Below are 21266 nucleotides of genomic sequence, written 5' to 3'. Positions count from 1 at the left end.
GCAAATTGCACAAAAAAAAAAAAAAATAATGTAGTTATCAAAGGAATCTTTAAAATCAAATGATTTTAAGGCAATATAAGTGTTGTCCATCAAACTAGTAGGTCAGATCAGGTTTGGGTTGGAATGACTTATTTAACCCATACTCATTTTTATACAATACAATTTTGGCAATCAAGGCCCAATTCGATCTAGACCAAACCCATATTCAACCTAACTTGAGCTCCAATTTTCAGCAATTTTTCTCCTAAAATTGTTGCCTATAAAGAATAAGCTCAATATATTATTTATTTACCAAAAAAAAAAAATGGGCAGCTTTATGGACTAGCTTGCCGAGTCAATGAAGGAACTCGGATGCTCATGTTCAGTTGTGGGCTAGGACTTTGTGTGGCACATGAGCAACATGGATACATGGCCGAGCATCACGTTAACAGACAAGAACAAATAGACTTTAGAACCTAGAACCAGTTCGTTCCAATCCAATTACCAATTCTACTTGGGAATTGGTTCATTTATGTTTTTAGGTAAGAAATTCAAATTCTTATACTACAAAATTTAAGTTACACTATTTCATTACAAAAATATATATTTGTAAAGTGGTCAGGATATGTTACCACTTACCAAAGTTACCATAGTGAGCGGCATAGTAATGTCCTTTTCTTTTAATATTGGTGACCAAGACAATTGACTAAACTTGATTCCTTTCTTTAAATGCTTATGAGATAGTATTTAGTTTCTATACATAAACAATTGATTAAAATTGTAATTAGAGAAACACAATACATGAGAGATTTGTTCTTTGGTCATGGTGATAATGGCGTTTGAGAGGATTTTGGACTTAAAGGACTCCTTAGCTAGATCTTTAACTCGAACACAATTCTATCCTTTTGAGTTAAAGTATATTGTTTGCATACTATAAGATCATATTAAGTTATAGATATGACAAACTTCTTAATTCCCTTCGAAATGAGTTCATGAAGCCTAAAGACACAACAAGTGAATTCTCCAATCTCCACAACATGAATTTCGTGCTTCTATCAATGTTGGTCATGTGAGACAAAGCTCATATGTAATCAACACATGTTCATGGCTTCAATTCACATTCTCACTTTGTGAATGAAAATCTTATTGCAAATATTTGATCGTAAACCTACGTGGAATTCTTTTCCTTACTCTCACATGATATTTAACTTCTTCATCATCTATTGAAATAGTTTATTATCATAAAAGATGTCTCTTAACTAAGAGAAGATGTGAGTCTTGATTTAAAAAAGACAAGACTCTTGATTATGAAAAGAAGTAACTCTTGGTCCTAGAAAGAAATAATATGAAGAGTGGTGACGATTGGGAATAAGATACATATTCTCAATAGATGTGTCGATTGGTTATCTGTGAATAGAGACCAATTCACATATTATTTATAATAACCACAATTATTCATAAATACTTCTTCTTCTCTTTTCATGCATATAACTCTAACAAAACATTTAAGGTGAAATTCTAAGAGAGAAATTGAGTAATTACTGAACTCGTTTCTTTGTAACTTTAATGTATATCCTAGAAGTATATTTATTTTAAACCTAGCAGCAATAATAATGGGGACAAATAACACCTTAAGAACAATGATCGTCGCCACGTATCAAAGTATCATGGATCTATTACCGCTTATCTATATTCATCATCAAGCAAATTTCCCCAACAATCTTAAAGTATTATATTTTCATGGAGATGGAGATGGCGGATGTATGAAGTACTCGCAATCTTGACAGATAAGTATCAATGAAAGTTTTGTTTTTGTTTATATGTTTAAGTCATCTTCCTTATGGTATATTAGATTATCTCATGTTGGCTATACTACTTTGAGATTTATGAATAAAAGTTGTGTGATAATCTTGACAAGAAAAGGATAATGAAAGGGAGTGCAAATGGAGGATTCCCAATACTCTATTAGATCGTCTATATAAAATGTTTCGATCTTACACAATACTAGTGACATTTGAAATGCTTTGAAGACCAAATTACAATGCTGACAAATATGGTACGAATAAATTATTGCTTTGAAATTTTTGAATTTGCCATAGTTAATGGAAAATTTATCTCTAAGTAAATGAACTTTAAATATATGTTGTCAAACTCAAAGACCTTATGATTGAAGTTTATGAGCTTCTTCAAGTTGTTGTAATTATTGCAAAATTGCCTTAAACTTGGAATGATTATCGAAATAAACTTCTTCACCCGATTGGGAACCTAATTGTGAAATATGTGATGATATGTGTTCGAATTGAGGAATGTTTTTGAGATCATGAGGTTAACTATATGAAAGAAGTTGTAAATAAGGGGCATTCGCTAAGAATGGCAAAATAAGTAGAGACAAAGAAAGCACTGAAGGAATGGCATGAGAAAATTTAATTCAATGGTTTTATCATATGAATTTAAGCATAACAATGCGGATAAGTGCATTTACTTAAAATTTGCCAAGGAATATGGAGTTATAATATGTTTATATGTAGGTAATATGTTGATTATTGATATAAATAGACGTTGTATAAATGAAACTAAAAAGTGTTTATCTACTCAGTTAAAATGAAAGACTTGGGAAAAGTAGATACAATTTTAAGTATCAAAGCGATAAAACATGGTGGAGTTATACTTTAAGTAAATGCCACTATGTGGAGAAAATTATTCAAAAATACATGTAATTAGGAATTAAAGACTCAAATGTATCATATGATGCATCGATTAAATTGATGGAAAATATTGAACTTTTAAAACAGAATATGCTAGTGCAATTAGAAGTTTGATATAAGCTATGCATTGCACTAGACTAGATATAGTAGTTATTTTGTGTAAATTGTCCATTTATTAGTGATCCTAATACTATGCATTGAAAGGTTATAAGTAGAATTATCGGTTACTTAAAGAAAATAATATGCTCTATTCTATGGAAGACAACCAATAGCACTAGAAGGATATCCAAATGCTACTTCCAACTAGGATAATTGATGACAAGTCAACATTTAAATGAGTTTTTAAAACTTTCCCATGTTGTAGTCTCTTGAGCATTAAAGAAGCAAACATGTATAACTCATTCAATGAAGGAATATGACTTTATATCACTGTCGGCAATTGGTAAAAAGAGTAAACAACTGTAGAATTTGTTATTGAACCAAGAGTTTTGGCTACAATCAATGGAGGCCACAATGAAGTAACTATATTGAAGGCATACAATAAAATATATAATGGAAAATCTAGACATATTAGTCTGCAACATGAGTATGTTCGACAATTAATTACCAATGGAGTTATTTCAATAATTTATGTTTGGACAAATGATTACTTGGCTAATCCATGTACAAAGGGGCTCTTGAGAGGTTTAATAAGTAGTACTGCCAAAGAAATGGGTTTTAGACCAATCAATAGTACTTGAGTATAGTGGAAACCCAACTATATAATTTCCAACAAAATTATTAAAGTTAAATGGGTAACAACAAGCTATTGTAATTCGATGGTGATCAAATATTGGGGCACAAGGTTAGTAATCATGGAAAGTTGGAGAATGAGTGTAGGAAAACACTCTTAACGAAGCTCAAGGTTTTAACAAGGCAATGCTAAGGTAACAAATTTATGAACTTCACCTATACGCACATAAGAAGTGGTTTGTACCACCAGCCGTGGTGGCTCAGCTGGGTAAACTTTAGTGAACCTTTGCAAGAGAGGTGAGGAGTTTGAAACATTTGCGAAGCAAAGACTCTAGCGGAGTTACTTGGTGACTTAAGTGTGCTGTCGGGGGTGGTGGATCCTCTCGCTTACATAGCACTTAGGGGTTTACGCTTCGGCTACCAGCTGAGACGGTTCCTCCAAGACAAAAAAAACAAAAAAAACAAAAAAAAAAAAAAAAAAAAAAAAAAAAAAAACAAACAAACAAACATAAGTGGTTCACCACCACCTATGGTGGCCTGGTTGGATAAGAGCTCCCATAACGTCTACTCAGGACGGAATGGTTCAAATCGCACAAGATGCACGGGATCTTAAGTGCGACGTTGGGGTGGTAGGTCATCCACTAGCGTCGCCCCAGGGTTTACCCGTCGGCTGCCGACTGTACAGGGTTACCTAAGTATAAAAAAAAAAAAAAAAAAAACATAAGAAGTGGTTCCACTTTCAACAAAAGCCCAATGAACTTTTTAAAACATTCATGAATCTAGAAGGGAGCACAAGGCTACAAAACTGCTTAGGTATAGGAAATTTTTAACTGAATGTGTATAAATTCATATGTGTGATAATTTGATTAACAAGTGGAATCGTTGTTCAAAATTTTATCTGCCATTGATTTCGTTAATGAAATTATTTACACTAATGAATGTTCAAATCTTAATATATACCTTCTTGTGTGTATGAATTTATATAAATTAGTGTAAATAATAAATTAAGTGGGATTGTTGAAGTAGTTTGTTTTTTATAAAAGAGGTATCTATTGGTTAACAGAAGACGTGAATGTTGATGATGAAAACGATGACTCTTGATTCTAAAAAGAGATTATCAGTAGTTATGAAATGAAATTATCCTTAAAATGAAAAGTGACGATAGTTGGGGATAAGGTACTTATTCTCATAGATATGTTAATTGGTTATCTGTGAATTGAGACCAATTCACATATTATTTATAATAACCACAAATGTTCATAAATACTTCTGCATAACTATGTCTTCGTCTCTTTTCATACATACAACTCTAAACAATACATTCAAGGTGAAATTTCAAGAGAGAAATTGCGTAATTGCTGAATTTGTTTCTCTGCGAATTTGGTGTATATCTTGGAGGTGTATTTGTTATAAATCCGACATCAACAGTAGTGGGGCCAAATAATAACTTAAATATAGTAATCATCATCACGCACGTAAGTATCAAGGATACTACCTCTCTATTTCATCAACAACCAAATTTCCCCAACATCATCAACATGTCTGCTATTACAAAATAAATCGACGCATGACCCACGAGACCCTGAAAGAGAACACGTCCTGTCGATTAATGTTGGCTTGTGGTGCCATATCATACTCTAGTGGTTGCTGCGGCAAGGAGTATCATCGGAATCGAAACCGAAATTGGCTTGACAATCGTTAGATCATGAGACGTATCAGTTGAGAGTATAGCAGCCATGGGATCTTGACCGTAAAGGAACTTGCACAAGATTACAGTGCATGGCCCTGCCACGAGCCTGGCCCAGGCTTCATCAGCCTCTTTGTCCTCTTTTTGGAACACTTCTGTGGCATCAATTCGGTTCATTTCCCCATCCCAATTGCTCTTAAGTCTCTCTATCTTTTCCAATTGGCGGCAAGCCAATGCGCATGTGTTCGCTTTGATTCTCTCGACCGCTTCCTTCAAAAGCTTCGCTCTGGTCCTGTCGTCGGCCGTGTTTTCGGAGCTGAGGTACTTTTCCATTTCACTCACTCCGATCGCACGCCTGATGCCCTTGGAATTGTCCGCTCCCGGACGGTACACGCTCCTCACCTCGTCCACCAGCCCGGCCTCCACCATCCTGTCAACCCGCCTCACCGCGAACGAGTGGAGCACCGGCATCAAGACGTCGACCCAGAAGAAGCAGCAGTCATACTTTGATCGGAATTCAGGGCCTCCGTTCACGAGGGCATCGATGAAAGAATTCGAGCCCCCAGCTATTATGGGCAGCCGGCCCCGCGCAAGGATGGAATCAATCGCGAGCAACGCGTGGCACCGGAAATCGATCGCCGTGAACTCCGAGTCCGGCTCCGCAATACCTAGCAAGTGGTGGGGCACCCCCCGACACTCCTCCTCAGTGACCTTGTTGGTGACGATGTCGAGGCCCTTGTAAACTTGGATTTTGTCGGAGTTCACGACCTCGCCTCTGAAGCGGTCCGCCAGGTCGATGGCCAGCCGGGACTTGCCCGTCCCAGTCGCGCCCACCACGAACACGATCTTGTCCCTACGGTGGTAGAAACTCTCCGCGTTGAGTCCACCTCGGAAATTCATGAGCGGCTGGACCTGGGCTTGCTTGCAGGCCACCGTTGACATGGATGTCATTTTGCACGGAACCTGCAAAAAGATGATGAAACCCGACATGAAGATGGACATTCCAACTGAGGAAGAAAGAGAAGAAACGTCGAATTTGCTATGATTGGAATCGTCTAGGACCGTCGACCTTACCTTTATAACCAGACGAAACTTCAGTTCTCCCTTATGATTGAACTTGGGGTCTTTTAGGGGCAAAAGGAATGTTTTGCTTCTTTTTGGCTCGGCGTCAGAAGTAGACCACGCGATTGACAAAGAGAACAACAACGTTAATGGTGGCTTTCTTGTGTCCTTTTATGTGCTGTGTAAGAGAGGGATCGAAACGCGAAGAGACGCTTACCTCCTTGTTCTTTTGCTTCCCACCTCGATCTGCGCCAGAATCCACACCGGTTGAGTTCCTATTTATAGTGCTCCGGTGAGAACGACCCTCGTGCACGGACCGATAGTTCTTCAGCGAAAGTATGATTTAATATTTAAAAATTTAGGGATGAATATATTGAAAATTCTAAAACTTATCACGAATATACAAATGAGTCCTAAAATTTTTGAAAAGTACAATCAAGTCATAAAACTCGTCGTAAAAATATAAACGAGTCCTAAAACTTATTGTGAAAATATAATAAAGTCCTAAAATTTTTAAAAATGCAATTAGAAAGGCTTGATTAAACGAATATGACAAATTTTAGAACTTGATTGATTTCACTTTTTGAAACTTTTAGGACTTGATTTTAATTTTGTGACAAATTTTGAGATTTTTAATACACTTGTCCCAAATATTTATAAAGAGTGCTATTCTACATGTGTACTTAGAAATTTGGGACATCCGCACCATGGAGTGTTATAACTTAGCAGAAAGGGACACTTAAATGCCATAACTTACAAAATGTACATGTAAGTGCCAAAATTGGAGCAAAATGGATCACTTGAGTGTCAATCCAAACCAAAACGCCGACGTGCCAATTTTCCGGAAAAAGCGAGTGCAAAACAAATCGTTTTGGTGCGACGTGATAAAAAAATTTAATATAAAAATTAATTAAATTAAATTGAAAACTAAATTTATTTAAAACATTTAAAAAATAAAATAAAAAATTTAAAAATATTAAAATTATCACTTAAGTGCCAATCCTACCAAAACACCGACGTGTCAATTTTTCGAGAGAAGCGAGTACAAAACGGCATCGTTTTGATGCTGACGTGATAAAAAATTTAATATAAAAATTAATTAAATTAAATTGAAAATTAAATTTATTTAAAACATTTAAAAATAAAAATTTAAAATTTAAAAAAATTAAATTTAAAAAATTTTAAAAAAAAAAAAAAGGTAGGTGACCCCGGCCGACCCTCCCCCACCTTCCAGCAATGGTGGGGAGGCGGCGACGACGAAGTTAATCTACAAATTTAGTTTTAAATTAAATTTAAATTTAATTTAAAACTAAATTTATATAAAACATTTTAAAATAAAATTTTAAAAAATTACAAATTTTTTTTTTTAAAAAAATTAAAAAGGAGGCAGCTGAGGGCTGAAATTTTTGTAAATTTTTAAATTTTTTGTAAATTTTTGAAAAGATTTGTAAATTTTTTAAATATTTTAAATATTTTAAATTTTATTTTTAAATATTTTAAATAAATTTAATTTAATTACTTTTTATATTATATTAAAATTCAAATTATTCCAAAACGACGGCATTTTCGTTGATTTAAGGGCTCTATTTTGGGCCAACACCCAAAACGACGTCATTTGGGGTGAATTCAAGCGACTTAGCTCTTCGGCGAGACATATTGACGAAAAATATTAATATTTTAATGTCACATATGATTTCCAGCCAGCTTCGTTGGAGATGGCACTCATGTGTCTCACTTTTATTAAAATTTGGCACTTAAGTGTACCAAGTGTAAATTTCGTAAGTTATGACACTTAAGTGTCTATTTCTGCCAAATTATAGCACTTGAAAGGTTCTTTTGCCAAAATTTGGCTCAAGATTACAATATGGAATTCAGTCATGAAAATGGAGAGGCAAACAAGAGTCTAAAGAGATTCTGATAGGGACTTTTGTAAAGACAATAAAGCACCTACCTTTGCCACCTCTCAACCATAAGAGCTTTAATTAGTACACTTTTAAGATGTGTTTGGTAATCATTATGTCCTTAAGAACAATATCTACTCAAGAACAATTTTTTTTTTTTAATTTCGTTTCCTAAACGAAATTCTGAGCATTCGAATGCATTTGGTAATTGTATAAAATTTGTATTTCTAGAATAGAATAAGATCAAGATTACATTTGGTAAGATCCTCAATTTTATTTTTTTTGTGAAATAGAATTTTTTTAATTTTGTTAATAATTTTCTGATTTTTTATTTTATTTTTTTCCTTTCCTTCTTCTTCCTCCTCTCGGCGATGGCCAACAAGGCTTTGACGAGGTTGCTAGACCTCGTCTATGGCTAGTCACCACCATGACCGAGCCTAGCAATCGGCTATAAGAGAAAGAAGAATAGAAAGAGAAGAAAAGGAAAAAAAGAAAAAAGACAAAGAAAGAAAATGACTTGATTTTAAAATTATTCCTGAGAATAAAAGAGTAATTTTTTGCATCTTTATTATGTTCCAAATTTATTTCCTGACTAATAATTTTTTTCTAGGAATAGAAAAATTATTTGATATTATCAAATAAATTTCCGTTTTTTTTTTTCAAGGGAATAGAAATAGCTAAAAATTGGCCGGTTATCAAACAAAGCCTTAAGGACCCAAAGGAGCACTATCAAAAGAGGGAACCGTCCCACGGGTATGCACTGTTTAGAATAGGAGATCTTACCAATTTTGGTGTTTTTTTTATCTAGACAAGCCAATGCTATAGACAAATTAGCAGGAGAAAACGCACTTAATACATCGAATAACAATACCCAAATACCATAATCAATCAACTAAATCATTGACAAAACCATTTTTTCTAATACCCATTAGTCAACTCGAATTTGGTGTCTATGGGTGATGAGTAGTTTTCAAGAAGCAGTGGGTGCTTCAGCCTGTTTTGAGCTTTGGATGCATCGTGGTTGGTATAGACAAAACTAACTTAACGTGGACAAGCTAATGCAGATATTATGTTCATTCCAACCCTCGTGCTTTAAAGATGATTGGCTTGGAACCTAGGGGCTTCCCTTGATGGAAGAGGAGGGTACATATTCAGAGAGGTCCTTCATTAATCTCCGGCTATGTATACGGAATCTTAACGACGGTGCCTTCGAGATTTTTCATTCCTGCCGTTTCGAGCCCGTGGGATCGCAAATGCGTCGTGATCTTAAGCGAGGCAAATACGAACTCGATTACCTAAAGAACATCTTTCATTTTATATTGAGTCTAGTTAGTTTGTATCATTGGTATGAAAAAGTCTAATCCTATTGGAATGGCAAGTAACATTGGGGTCTTCGATGCGTGTAGACACATGAGTCGAAGCATGTCTCGAGGGAGGGGATAATTGTCCAAATAGCCCTAAACCTATTATACGGTGACCAATTTAGTCATAGATCTTTTAATTGTGTCAATTTAGTCCTAAACCTATTGTACATCGACCAATTTAGTCTTTAATATTTCAACTAGAATAATTTAGTCATAAACCTTTTAACGATTTGCCTATATAGTCATTCTAAGTAATTTAGGCCAAATTGCCGAAGGACTAACATTGGCTACTATACAATAGGTTTGGACTTACTTAATATAATTAAAAGGTTTATAACTAAATTGGTTGTCATACAATAGATTTAAGACTCGAGTTAAAAAGGTCTAGAGAGATGTGGCTAAGCCGCCAAGAACTCGATTCACCATTTTAGTTGGTGTTGCGTCAAATATTTTATGTGAAATCATTCGAGCATTTCCATGGCCAAAATCTATACATCCAAAGGTGGCGGGCCTTCGTGGCCATAACATGGCTATTCATTTAAAAATAGGACGTTTCAATAATGATGTGCTTAGAGCGCATTTAGTAACGTTTTTATATAGCTCCGTACAGCCTATGAGGGGATTAGATCTAAACAAATTTCAATCAGACGAGGTGGGGTTTCGAGTTTTGCGACGAGTGCAGCGAACTGAAAAGTTCGTGGGCCGTATTAGAATCAAAAAGAGAGGTCGGGCCGACGTTGATTAGGGACCGTCCAAAAGAACGGAGGGCGGGGGAAGGAGGAAGAATATGTCTCCTAGAAGAATTTTTTTTATACATGGCCCTACCCTATGCATAGAGTCAAATATTATTGTTAAATTTCAATTTTGGTACATTTTTTAAAGGCCATGCAAATTAAATATATTTAAGGATGCGGATTCTGATGGGGATCGTCGTGTTTTAAATAGGCCATTGACTTGGGGCATGAATGTATGTGATTAATGCAAAGGGGGATGGTGTTATTCCGTGTTGCTTTCGGCTCGATACTTAGCCGAAGTGGCAATTATGCGTTCTAGAAAAGGTTTTTTAAGAGATGACATTGTACTCTATGCTCCACGGTTAGGGAAAAGATGCGGACTTGCATTCCGTGATAATAACTTGATAACCTACCAAAGAAAAAAAGGAAAAGAAGAAAGGAGTTTAATATATTCTTGAATCATCTCACTCTAAGAAACTGTACCAAGTTACAATCAAGCTCAATGCCTTGTTCTCTTGACGGAAAATAAAATTTCTTAGTCAAGTCACGAACTTAGCTAATTGATGAAACATGATATTGAAGTTTGATTATTTTTCGGGGGATGATTGGAACTAACCAATTTTTCGATTTTAATTTTGGATAGATGACCCTTCTTAAAAGTTGAAATAATTATTTAGAATAGTTGAAGAATATGAAGACTTTTTCTTCCTCGACGGAACTCTTTAGAACCCCACTCTCTCCGATCAAGAGCACCAGAAAAATCCTTTTCGTTCAAAGCTTGATTCATATGTATAGAATCTTTGTTTCCTCTCTCTCTCTCTCTCTCTCTCAAAAATATTTTCTCATCATTTACACCGCTTAAGAAAATCATTTAATAAAAAATTTCATTATCAAAAAATAATTTGAGACATAATATGTAATCAAAGATGTCATTATTTTTCATATTATTTTTCAAAGCGATAAGAACAATTAAAATAATGAAAATATTTTTTATGATTGTTCTTATCACTGAGAAAAAAATTAAATTGAAAAAATAAAAGGACGAATGAGCATATGAATATCTAAATATAAGACTTAGGTTACATAAAAAGAAAATTGATAAAGTTCTCTCTTATAGATTTTGGTTTTAAGAATTGATATAAGTGATGGACGGGCCTGGATGGATCCAAGCCTGGCCCGGCGGAGGTTTCGGCTCTAATGAAAAGACCCAATTGCCCAGTTGTGTAAAGAGAATTGGGCCAAACCCGCCCACTTGTGGTTGTGGGTTAGGTTCTTTGATAACGTTGTTCTAGTTTTGTTTTGTTTTCTTGTTTTCTTTTTCTCATTTCCTGACATAAAGCATTTCTATGTGGATTGGCAAAGCTTTAGGGTGCATGATGATTCTTGAGTAATAGGCGAATCTAAAATTCGAATGATCTATCAATTTACATGAAATAGCAATTGATTTTCACATTGATGCAGATGGATTTTGAAAGTAGTGCATATTAATCACCGATAAAAGTAACTTTACAGTCATATCGTTCGTTTATTCCATCTTTTCACCAAGACTCAAGCAATCACACACTTATTTGCTATCATAATATTTGTTTCCTTTTGGGTACTATCTATTGTCGATCGAGATCAACAGATAATTTTTGCTCATAAGACAAAATCACTCTCTTTGATCTAGTTCAAAATAAGATGATTCATTTTAACTACATGACGGGCACATCCTCAAGTAAATTTGTCATAAAATATACCGAGATGAAACTTAAAGTATTACATTGATATCTTTAACACGTGAAGGCTGAGTCATTTGACCAAATGAGAGCAAGATCAAGATCAGCCTTCCATATCTTTCTCTCTCTCTTTCTCACTTGGTTTTCTTGGTGGAAAAGGACCGGTTTCTCTAGTAGAAAAATGCCATTTGAACGGCACAAAACGGGGCTTCAATGGGTTCGGTCTAGACCATGCAATCATCAATCCATCTTTCCTTCCAGGCAGTTCTAAGTGGAGAATACATCAAGGGTCAAAACGAGCAAGTCGTCCACTAATCCCTCATGATGAAGAGCTGCTTATGCTGACATTCGGCGAGGCACAACATAAACCAATCTCTCCCTGAGCGAACAAATCAAAAGGAAAAAGTGGTGTGAAAGAGAGGGGAAAAGTACAAGGTGGAAGTAGGGTTTCTTGATTTTCTTTGGGTTAGGTGGGGTTGGTTTCCATTTCTTCAGCCTCCTCAGGCGCTCCTTGCTTTAGGGTGAGGTTTAGATCTTGGTGATATGTTGGTTTATCTATGTGAGACTTAACTTTGGTGTCAAAGCACCTTTCGCTAAAGATGAAGGATGACGCCTTGATCCATTAAGTTGCTTTTCAAGCTCAGCCTCGGCCAAAACCCTAGCGACAGTAATGCATGTCTACTTCAATAAATAGCTGTCTTGCATTTATCACCAAAAGAAGCCACCCGCTATTCTTTACGCATCTCGAGGTACGGTGCACAAAATTTCCCCATTTCATTTGGTGATCACCTCCACGGAAAGGATACAAAATGATGCGCACGAATGCAAAGTTATTCCGAGTCGGTTAGCTTGTAGATTACATATGTAGATTTTCACCTGAAATTTTCTTGTCCCAGCATTAGATTTTCTAGCAAGATATTAATAAATAATGGTTCTTTTTATCCCGGAACTAGTAGTTAGGATAAGACATGAGTATGTAGTTACGGTAAGGATAGTGTATGTAGTATAATATAACTTGAATATATCTAAGCCATCAAATTTCAAGCTCAAACAAGAATTATTGTGCTTAATGATGTTTTAAAGTACAAAATATTAGCATTAAAGTATATTTTAGGTAAATAATGTGATTATTTGTATCAAAACAATTGGAACTCTCATTTTAGTGTCCCAAATCATTGATGTAAAAAATGGAATGTATGGATCAAAACACAAATCTCTAGCATAATTATGTTTTTTGGTGTAGAGAAAAGAATCACCCTTGGATTTATCAAATCTTTTATACATGCTCTATTTATTAGGGGTGATTGGTTCTAGCAGTAGGTCTATTCTAACTTTAAAACTTGGAACATAGCGAATAGGGTCGATTCCCCATTTGTGGAACCAAAAATCGGCCCACCCAGTATTGGAGCCAAATTGGACCAGACACAACCAATTCAATCCGATTATAGAGTCGATCTCGGAAGTGATTTCTTATTCTTCTTTTGGCTTCTTCTATTCCTAACAAGTGAGAGTTTTCCAACATAAAAAAAATGGTATACTAATTATAGTTTGCTTAATAATAAAAAAAAATTAAAAAAAATTAAGAAATCTTGGCCAATTTGGGAACCACCCAAAACCAATCTGTTTGATTTGGTCTAGTTTCTAGGGTCAATTGAGATCAATGCACGCCTTTACTATCCATGAATAGCAAAAATTACACATAAAATTTTAAGGGAAATCACAATTTTCAATCCCTATATTTTAACAGAGCTCACTTTTGATTGTTATACTCTATTTGGTTGTAATTTTAATCCTCGTGTGCTATGTTGCGGCGACTATTTAAGTACTTCTTACACGAAATTTCCATTCAAAATATGTCTAAAACTGTTAAATCGTCACCGCTAATCGACCCAGCGGCTCCTACTTGTACAAGCTTCTAAGAGAGAACTACTATTTCAACCCTAGTACATTATGGAGTGTTCATATCTATTTTGTTTTTACAGCAACGTTAGTCCTCCAACCATTAATTAAAGAGATTTTAAGTATTATTTTTCGCATTAATGGCGCCGCCTATTATTTAATGTACGCGTCGGTAGTATTATTAGTTATAAGTGAAATCACCCTCTTTTGGGGCCACTTAATATTAAAGAGTTGACATTGACCCTTTATGCTAATAGCCTGCGCACCATAATAAATGTGATGGGAACGTGTTGGCACTACTAGAATCACAGGAGTTTCTGTAAATTGTTAAAATATTTTGATTGTTATACAGTAAATTAAAACTGCGGTAAAAGGTCAAAAGCTATTCATTTTTTTTACCCCTTGTAAGCCTTCCGCTCTTTCGTTTTTTTTTAATAGTAAAATAAATTTTTTCTAAATTTTAATTCATTATGTAATGTCGTCTCAACATTTTTAATTTATATAGTTTGATTTCTGAACTTTAATTTAATATGTAATTTTCTTTAAATTTTCACTTTATTCAACATAACCTCTAAATTATTGATAAACGTTCAAAATAATTTGTAGATCATATGAGAATATTTAAAACTCTGACCATCACATCCAACGATCGACCAAATTTCAGACATTTTGCGAAAGTAATTCATTTTTTTTTCTTAGGCAGGAAAATGAATCCAGGGGACATAAAACAAATAAATAAAAAAGAAACAAAGAACATCAACGGCAGGAGCAGGTGGCATCACCTCGCGACCCACCGCCCCGGCGGGCCCCACAAAGCACCACCGCGACGAACGACCACCACCACCCACCCCTGGATCCAGCCTTTCATCCAACAGCTCATGTGCCTGTCGGTGCCATGCATCATCATGTCGCCGCTCCGTCCCTCGACGAGGAGAAGAGGATCCGAAGGCCAACTTACGTCCGTACGGTGAGCTGGATTTCCTCCGTCCTGCCACGACATGAAATTAACGTGCAATTTCCGATTGTAGCCCGTCACATGATTTAATACATCAATACAGGGACCCACCTCGTTATTCTCGATTTATACTTTGCATCCAAATTAAAAACCTACTCGATGTAAAATCCAAGAACATAGACGACTTAGCATAGTGATTTCCGTCGTCGGTCTCCATTCCCCCATATTTACAAAATCAACCACCTATATAGTACCGTAGTTCGTACACTGCTTATTCGAGATGCCACAATTTTGAGCACGTACAATATCGAGCATGTGAAAATCTATCATCATGACTCTATTGAACAAGTTCCTTCGATTTGTAAAGTAACTAATCGTACATTTGGGGCATTGATTCAGATTGCTTTTACTTGATTCATGTAATTATCATAGTTGGTTCTCAAGTCAAGATTTGTCCACCTAGTATTTCCGGTCTTCATCCGTTAATTCACATGGAAAAGTCACTCTAATATTAAAATTTCTTAAATTAAATTAATTACGCTCGCGAGTATTTTCGTATATCTAGATCGTCACAAATTCCGGAATAATTTGTCCCATTCAGGGAAAATCTCGAGGGCACAACCTTTTTTCCCCCAGAATGCAAATTATTTTCCGTAACTAATTTCATGTAGCCGACCGTTAAATGCGTCGTTGTCACGGGAAGATTGGAGCCCCGGTTTTCCATGTAAGGAGACTTGCAATTAATATTTCACCGAAAGTCCGTTTTTTCTTTTTACCGCCATGAACAAAATCAAGAAATAATATTATAGCGTCATACGTTAACCTGTGGAATATCAATCACTGCTGTTTTTATTTTAATTTTTATTGGGTTTCTTTATAAGATTCCGAAGCAAACAATTATGCGTCAAAATCTAAGGATTCAGAATACTGAAAACCCGAAATTCCCGTCGGCGTCTTGTCGTTTGGCTATTTTAAAACAAGCGGAGTCTCTCTATAGAGAGAGAGAGAAGTTCCAGTTTGTCCTCTTCTAGCTAGATTACCTTGGACGGACAGCGAAGGGAGACGACGAACGAGAGGCTGCATTTTCCCCCGAGCGGAAGGCCTGCATTACCCTCTCTCTCTCTCTCTGGTTCGCTCGCTCCCTCCCTGGGCGTTTTCTTGGGCAGGTTCGGTCTCGGCAAGAAGCAGGAGCTCCACCTTGCGGGCATTGGGAGGAACGAGAGGAATCAAGTGAGTTGGAATGACTGAGCACCCGTCTCCCCCCATTTTCTATTCTCGCGGTGTTTTCTTTTACTTAGATTTTGTCTCGAGATGCCGGGGGAAGAAATGGGTTCTTCCCCGGCGCAAGAACCGAGGCGTTCTTGAGGGGGTTAAAGAAAAAGCCCTCTTCTTGGAATGCGCCTGTCCTTGACTCTTGAGCGTTTTTTCTGGGAACTTCATGGCACGTTCTTGAGCTATAGTAATAAACAACTTTACCTTTCGCTTTTTCGTGAATCGTGACCCTTTTCTCTTTTCTTTCTTTGTTGCTTTTCTCCTGGGTTTCTCTAGCTTTCTTGGTAGCTGGCTCTGCCTCTGGTGGGGGTAGGCGGAGTTGGTCTTTACCAGATGCGGGAAAAGGGAGCGAACTTGCCGCCGCCGCCGCTTCATCAATGGGGCTTCACCGGCCGAGCTCGGCGGTGAACTGGCGGTTCGGGGGCTGAGCGCCTTGGTCTTGGTGGGCATGCTGGTGGTCTGGAGCGTAGATGGGTGCACGGTAAGCGGCCTTCTTGACGCATGGAGGGTCAAGCAAGATTACGGGTCCGTAAAGGTCCAAGCTTCTGATTCCGATCTAGCGTTTGACCCCCATCAAAATCAGACCGTGACCCCTCAAGTGTTGACATCGAACAACACCTCGCGACTTCCTGTTGATTTGCCAAACAATGTTACCCAAGTGTCGGTCAATTCGCGTAGTAATAGCTCGGATTCAGGTGGTTTTGTGGAAGAGTCTCCCCAGAAGGAGGAGAAGAATGTGGTGGATGAAGTTGTTCAAGATTGGGTTTCGTCCCAGTTAGAGCCCAACTTCTCCTCCAACCTCCTCGCGAGGTGGCTGGCTCCCGGAGGCGAGCCCTGCAGGGACTCCAGGACGGAGGAGATTGCCATTCCCGGGATAGATGGTAAGGGTTTGATCGAATTGTCAGCCGGGCATGTTCACGAGTTCAGTTTCGGTGCGTTGGATGGAGCCGGGAATTCGCGGTGTCTGGGCGGTGATTACTTTGAGACCGATCTTTCCGGGGAGTCTTGGAAGTCGAGGCCCCTGGTGAAGGATTTCAGTAATGGATCTTATACGGTCTCACTTCAGGTTCATCCGGATTTCGTGGGGGACTACAATCTGACAATCATCCTGCTGTATAGGCACTTTGAAGGGCTCAGGTTCTCACCTGGTCGGTTCGTGTTCGATCGGGAGCTTAGAAAGGTCTCAATAAGGTTCTATAAGAGCAAGGCAAAACTGCCAGAGCTGCATCTTTGCGGGAAATCTGATTTCAGTAAGGATGTTTGGTTTGGCCGCTGGACCCGGCATGGCAAGAACGACGATTGCCAAATCAGCAACGATGGACGTTACCGGTGCCTTCCGCCCGATTACAAGTGCCAGAGCCCGTGGTGCGATGGCTCATTAGGCCTTTTGGAGAGTAATGGTTGGGTATATTCGGCACACTGTTCGTTCAAGATATTTTCACCTGATGCTGCCTGGAATTGCCTGAAGGGCAGGTGGATCTTCTTCTGGGGCGATTCAAATCACGTCGACACGATTAGAAACATGCTCAATTTCATCTTGGATTTGCCCCAAATTCAATCAGTCCCTCGGAGATTCGACATGAACTTCTCAAACCCGAAACACCCTTCTCAATCTGTCCGGATCACAAGCATCTTTAATGGCCATTGGAACGGGACACAGAATTATGAGGGTCTCAACTCGCTGAAAGATGAAGGGTTTCGCAGGTTGTTGAAGAAGTATTTCTCAGAAGACACGGTACCAGACACTATAATCATGAACTCGGGCTTGCACGACGGTGTCAAGTGGACCAATGCAAGGGCATTCTCAGGCGGAGCACAATACGCCGCCTCTTTCTGGGCAGAGGTGATGGAGGGGGTGAGGCAGAGGGGCTTGGCGGTACCAAGGATTTTCTATCGGACCACAGTGGCTACTGGTGGCTATGCCCGAGCGCTCGCATTCAATCCTAACAAGATGGATGCCTACAATGGGGTGGTGATTGATAAGTTCAGACAAGCCGGGTTGGTATCCGGCGTGATCGATAACTTTGACCTAACCTACCCGTGGCACTTTGATAACCGGTGCAACGACGGGGTCCACTATGGCCGTGCCCCAGCAAAGATGAAGTGGAGGGATGGGGAAATCGGGCACCAGTACTTTGTGGATTTAATGTTAGCTCATGTGCTGCTCAACGCGCTATGTTCGAAATAGGATTGGAAAAGAAAAGAAATCCTTGAGCGGGAAATTTTTTTGGCACATTCTGAGGAAAGAGCATCTAAGAACAAGATGTTCTTGCACAATGCCGCAGTTCCACGAAGTACAGACATTGGCAGACCGCAAAGACGCGAGGGCGGCATAGTCGTCACATTAGTCGGAGGCCAAGTACATAGCAGCAGCAGCAGCAGCAGCAGTGTGTGTCGGTTTGATGTTCGTTAGTGCAAAAACGTCATCATTCATTGATTTTTCCAGCTTCCTCGGTGTTTTTGGATGTATGTATACTATTTCCATATACACGTGATATATTGATATCTTGTATAGTATGAGAAATTCCTGATTGTTCAAGGACTTGAAGAGGCATGTTCATCAGTCACTTGAAGTGTTCCAGTTTATCTCAGGCGACTGATCTTTACAGCAATGAGTTCCATTTTACCCCCATCTTTTGGCAATGTTGTGGATCTGCAAAATGAAAAAAATGTGCGACCACGACGGTGCTGATCGCGGCACTGAGTTCCGTCTGACGAGCTCATGGTCTCGGATCGGATGTTCTCAAATTATATGCAGTTGATTTGGATGGTATTGTACAAGAATCAGCTGCTGTATGAAGCTCTCTTTTTTAAATCGGAAATGTCCTTAACTTGTGTCGTTGGCAGGGGACCGAGACAGGTTCTTTCTTGCAACCGCCACCTTATGCAGCGACGTGCGAAGTGATGCGTTGCTCCATTCACATGCAATGATTTGGTCAATCCGTTGGAAGAGTGTTTTCTTCCCATGTTGGGCCTTTCGAGATAGGATTTATAACAATTTTTTACTCCCTTTTTCCTGCTGTTCGGGCCACTTCTTGCGCATCTCGATTGCTCCGCCTTTTTTCGTCCAGCTGGGCATATTCAAGATTTTACTCCTAAAGTGCGGTTCGTACATAGGAATGTGGGGAGTAGATGGGCTGGCCGATTAGTGGTGAGGTTGGTGGGGCTTACTGTAGAAAATAGAGGGGCCGGCCGAGGCAGGTTCAAAGCCCCCCCAATTAAGTGGTAAGAGTAGCTCGCGGTAGGCTCTTGTTCTTCCCTCTGTGTCTCGCGGTAATGCTCTCTCGGCCCCGTGCTTATCAATGGCCATGACCTTGAATTGGCATGGATTCGAGCTCCCAAAAGCCCCCAATTTATTTTGGGGTTTCGAATGAGCTCTTGGGCCGAGGTTATCGTGACATGGACTTGGGAGAAAATATTAGGTATACGAGTGATGGATACTAGGGGTGTCAAAAACCAAACCAAAAACTGAATTAAACTGAAAATCGAATAGTGAAGTTCGGTCTTTTTCTTGGGTTTGGTTCTCATTCGGCTTGGATAATATAAAAAATCGAACTTTTTAATTCTTTTAGTTTTTATCAGTTCAGTTAACCGAACAAAATCGATAAAATGTAAAAATTTTCATATCTTCTTTCACTTCACTTTCCTTCGTTAAGTACTTTCTCCCTTTATTGTTAAAATATATATATATTCTTAATTTTTTTATTCCTTCTCTCTTTTTTTTTTTTTTTTTTTCATTGGCCGATTGTTGGCCACCTTAGTAGCCAATGACTGACTAGAGGTGAACTAGAGGCTCGCCATAGGCTGGTGAGGCTTGAGCTCACTAGCTTCCGACAAGGCTCCACCTAGCTCGAAAAGGCGAGGTAGAGCTCGTTTGACGCCGAGGAGCTCGAGGCCCTCTAGATCCGGCCAAAGAGAGAGGAGATTGAAACCCTAAAAAATTTTGCTATGTGGATCCACGAATGACAAATGTCAAGCATTGAGTGGACTTATGCAAATTTGCTAGATTGGGAACCACTCAAACTGCACAGAACCAACTCTTTTTTTTTTATAAAAAAAAAAAAAAAAAAAAATTAAATATATATTTTTAATTTCTTAAAAATAGTAATAAACTCTAAAATTATAATAACTCTATTTTTTTTTGGCTAAGTGGCCGGTACCCAATCCTAGGATCATTTGGTTCGGTTTGGTTCCCGGTCCCAAAAAATGGGAACCGGTCTTCCTAATTCGATGCCCAATTTTTAAGTGGAACCGGACCGGACCAAGAATTGATCTAACCCTATCTATTACTCACGTACCTAATATTTTCTTTGGGCTTGGAGCTAAAGGCATGGAGGAGTGTTGATCAATCGCCGAAGCGACGTTGGACGGAGGGAGAGATATGGACGTAGCCTACTGAATTTGAGGGAGAGGGGGATGGTCATGCTTGGTGAGAGGCGAATGATCTTAGAGGGACGCATGCAATTGTGACGGCAAGTGATGGTGACCTCGTCGTAGAGTCAGAGGCAGGGGCAAGTTCTTTGAAGTTTTTGGAATATCAAGAGGGTTTGATGATTATTTAAGGAGATATTAACATCAATGAGGTTTTCTTTTATTCACCTATTTGCTCATATGGGTTGAGAAAAAAAAATGAAAACTTCAAGTTGCAGCAAAAGCATCAACTTAAGGAAGGATAGAATCAACCTAAGAAAAACAGAGGGAGAGTGAGATCTTGTTACGAGAAGATAACTGGAGAACAATTAAAAAGTTGAGTTTTTAATTTGAAGGGTATTTTGATAAACTATTTACAAAAGAAGTGACTTTAGTAGTAAATGGGGTGGAATTAGCGACTCTCTTTTATATTTATAAAAAGAAATATGACTAAGAATCCCCTCACCACTACTCACAACAATCTATTATATTAGAGACATTTTTTTTTTTTTTGAAAACATCGTGATAAAAAACTCTACTTATCTTTGATTTTTCATTCCTATTTAATAGATGAAAGTGTCTATGTAAATAAAAATCTCAAATACTTCATCAATTTAATTTTACAATTAAAAATTGTAAATCACAATTTGAAGTTCTTCAACTCTTTGAAAATTGTAAATCAAAATTCTCAAAGATTTGTAAAACAACACTTGCAAAAGAATGCCCCTTTTGCATATGGAAAGAGGTAAAAATAATTGCTAACATATCTTAATAAAAAAAAATTTTTTTTTTCTAAGTTTTGGTCTACTTTGGAAGATGAATTTAGATTCTCATGAAATGAGAAATAT

General features: G+C 37.9%; 2 protein-coding genes across 2 annotated transcripts; one reads left to right on the top strand and one right to left on the bottom strand.

Annotated features, from left to right (window-relative positions):
- Positions 1-4847: 4847 nt before the first annotated feature.
- LOC104414901 (adenylate isopentenyltransferase 5, chloroplastic) lies at positions 4848-6412 on the bottom strand. Its single transcript, XM_010026121.3, has 3 exons — positions 6383-6412; positions 6178-6290; positions 4848-6066 (listed from the first exon to the last, which is right to left on the bottom strand). Exon 3 carries the CDS (start codon positions 6052-6054, stop codon positions 5047-5049), a length of 1008 nt encoding a protein of 335 aa, XP_010024423.2. The 5' UTR covers positions 6055-6066; positions 6178-6290; positions 6383-6412; the 3' UTR covers positions 4848-5046.
- Positions 6413-16284: 9872 nt separating this feature from the next.
- LOC120287745 lies at positions 16285-18841 on the top strand. The gene is given in 3 exon segments (XM_039301073.1): positions 16285-16377; positions 16380-16428; positions 16431-18841. Coding segments are annotated over 3 exon segments (1851 nt in total). The 5' UTR covers positions 16285-16341; the 3' UTR covers positions 18197-18841.
- The last annotated feature ends 2425 nt before the right edge of the window (positions 18842-21266 follow it).

This window comes from Eucalyptus grandis, chromosome 8 (assembly GCF_016545825.1).
Source record: "Eucalyptus grandis isolate ANBG69807.140 chromosome 8, ASM1654582v1, whole genome shotgun sequence".
Taxonomy (NCBI): domain Eukaryota; kingdom Viridiplantae; phylum Streptophyta; class Magnoliopsida; order Myrtales; family Myrtaceae; genus Eucalyptus; species Eucalyptus grandis.
The sequence above is the reverse complement of the archived record's forward strand: the minus strand, read 5'-3'. Positions and strand labels throughout refer to the sequence as shown.

What these genes read in the sequence shown, in the direction of transcription:
- LOC104414901 (XM_010026121.3), bottom strand. Translation starts at nt 6,054, where the DNA reads ATGACATCCATGTCAACGGTGGCCTGCAAGCAAGCCCAGGTCCAGCCG.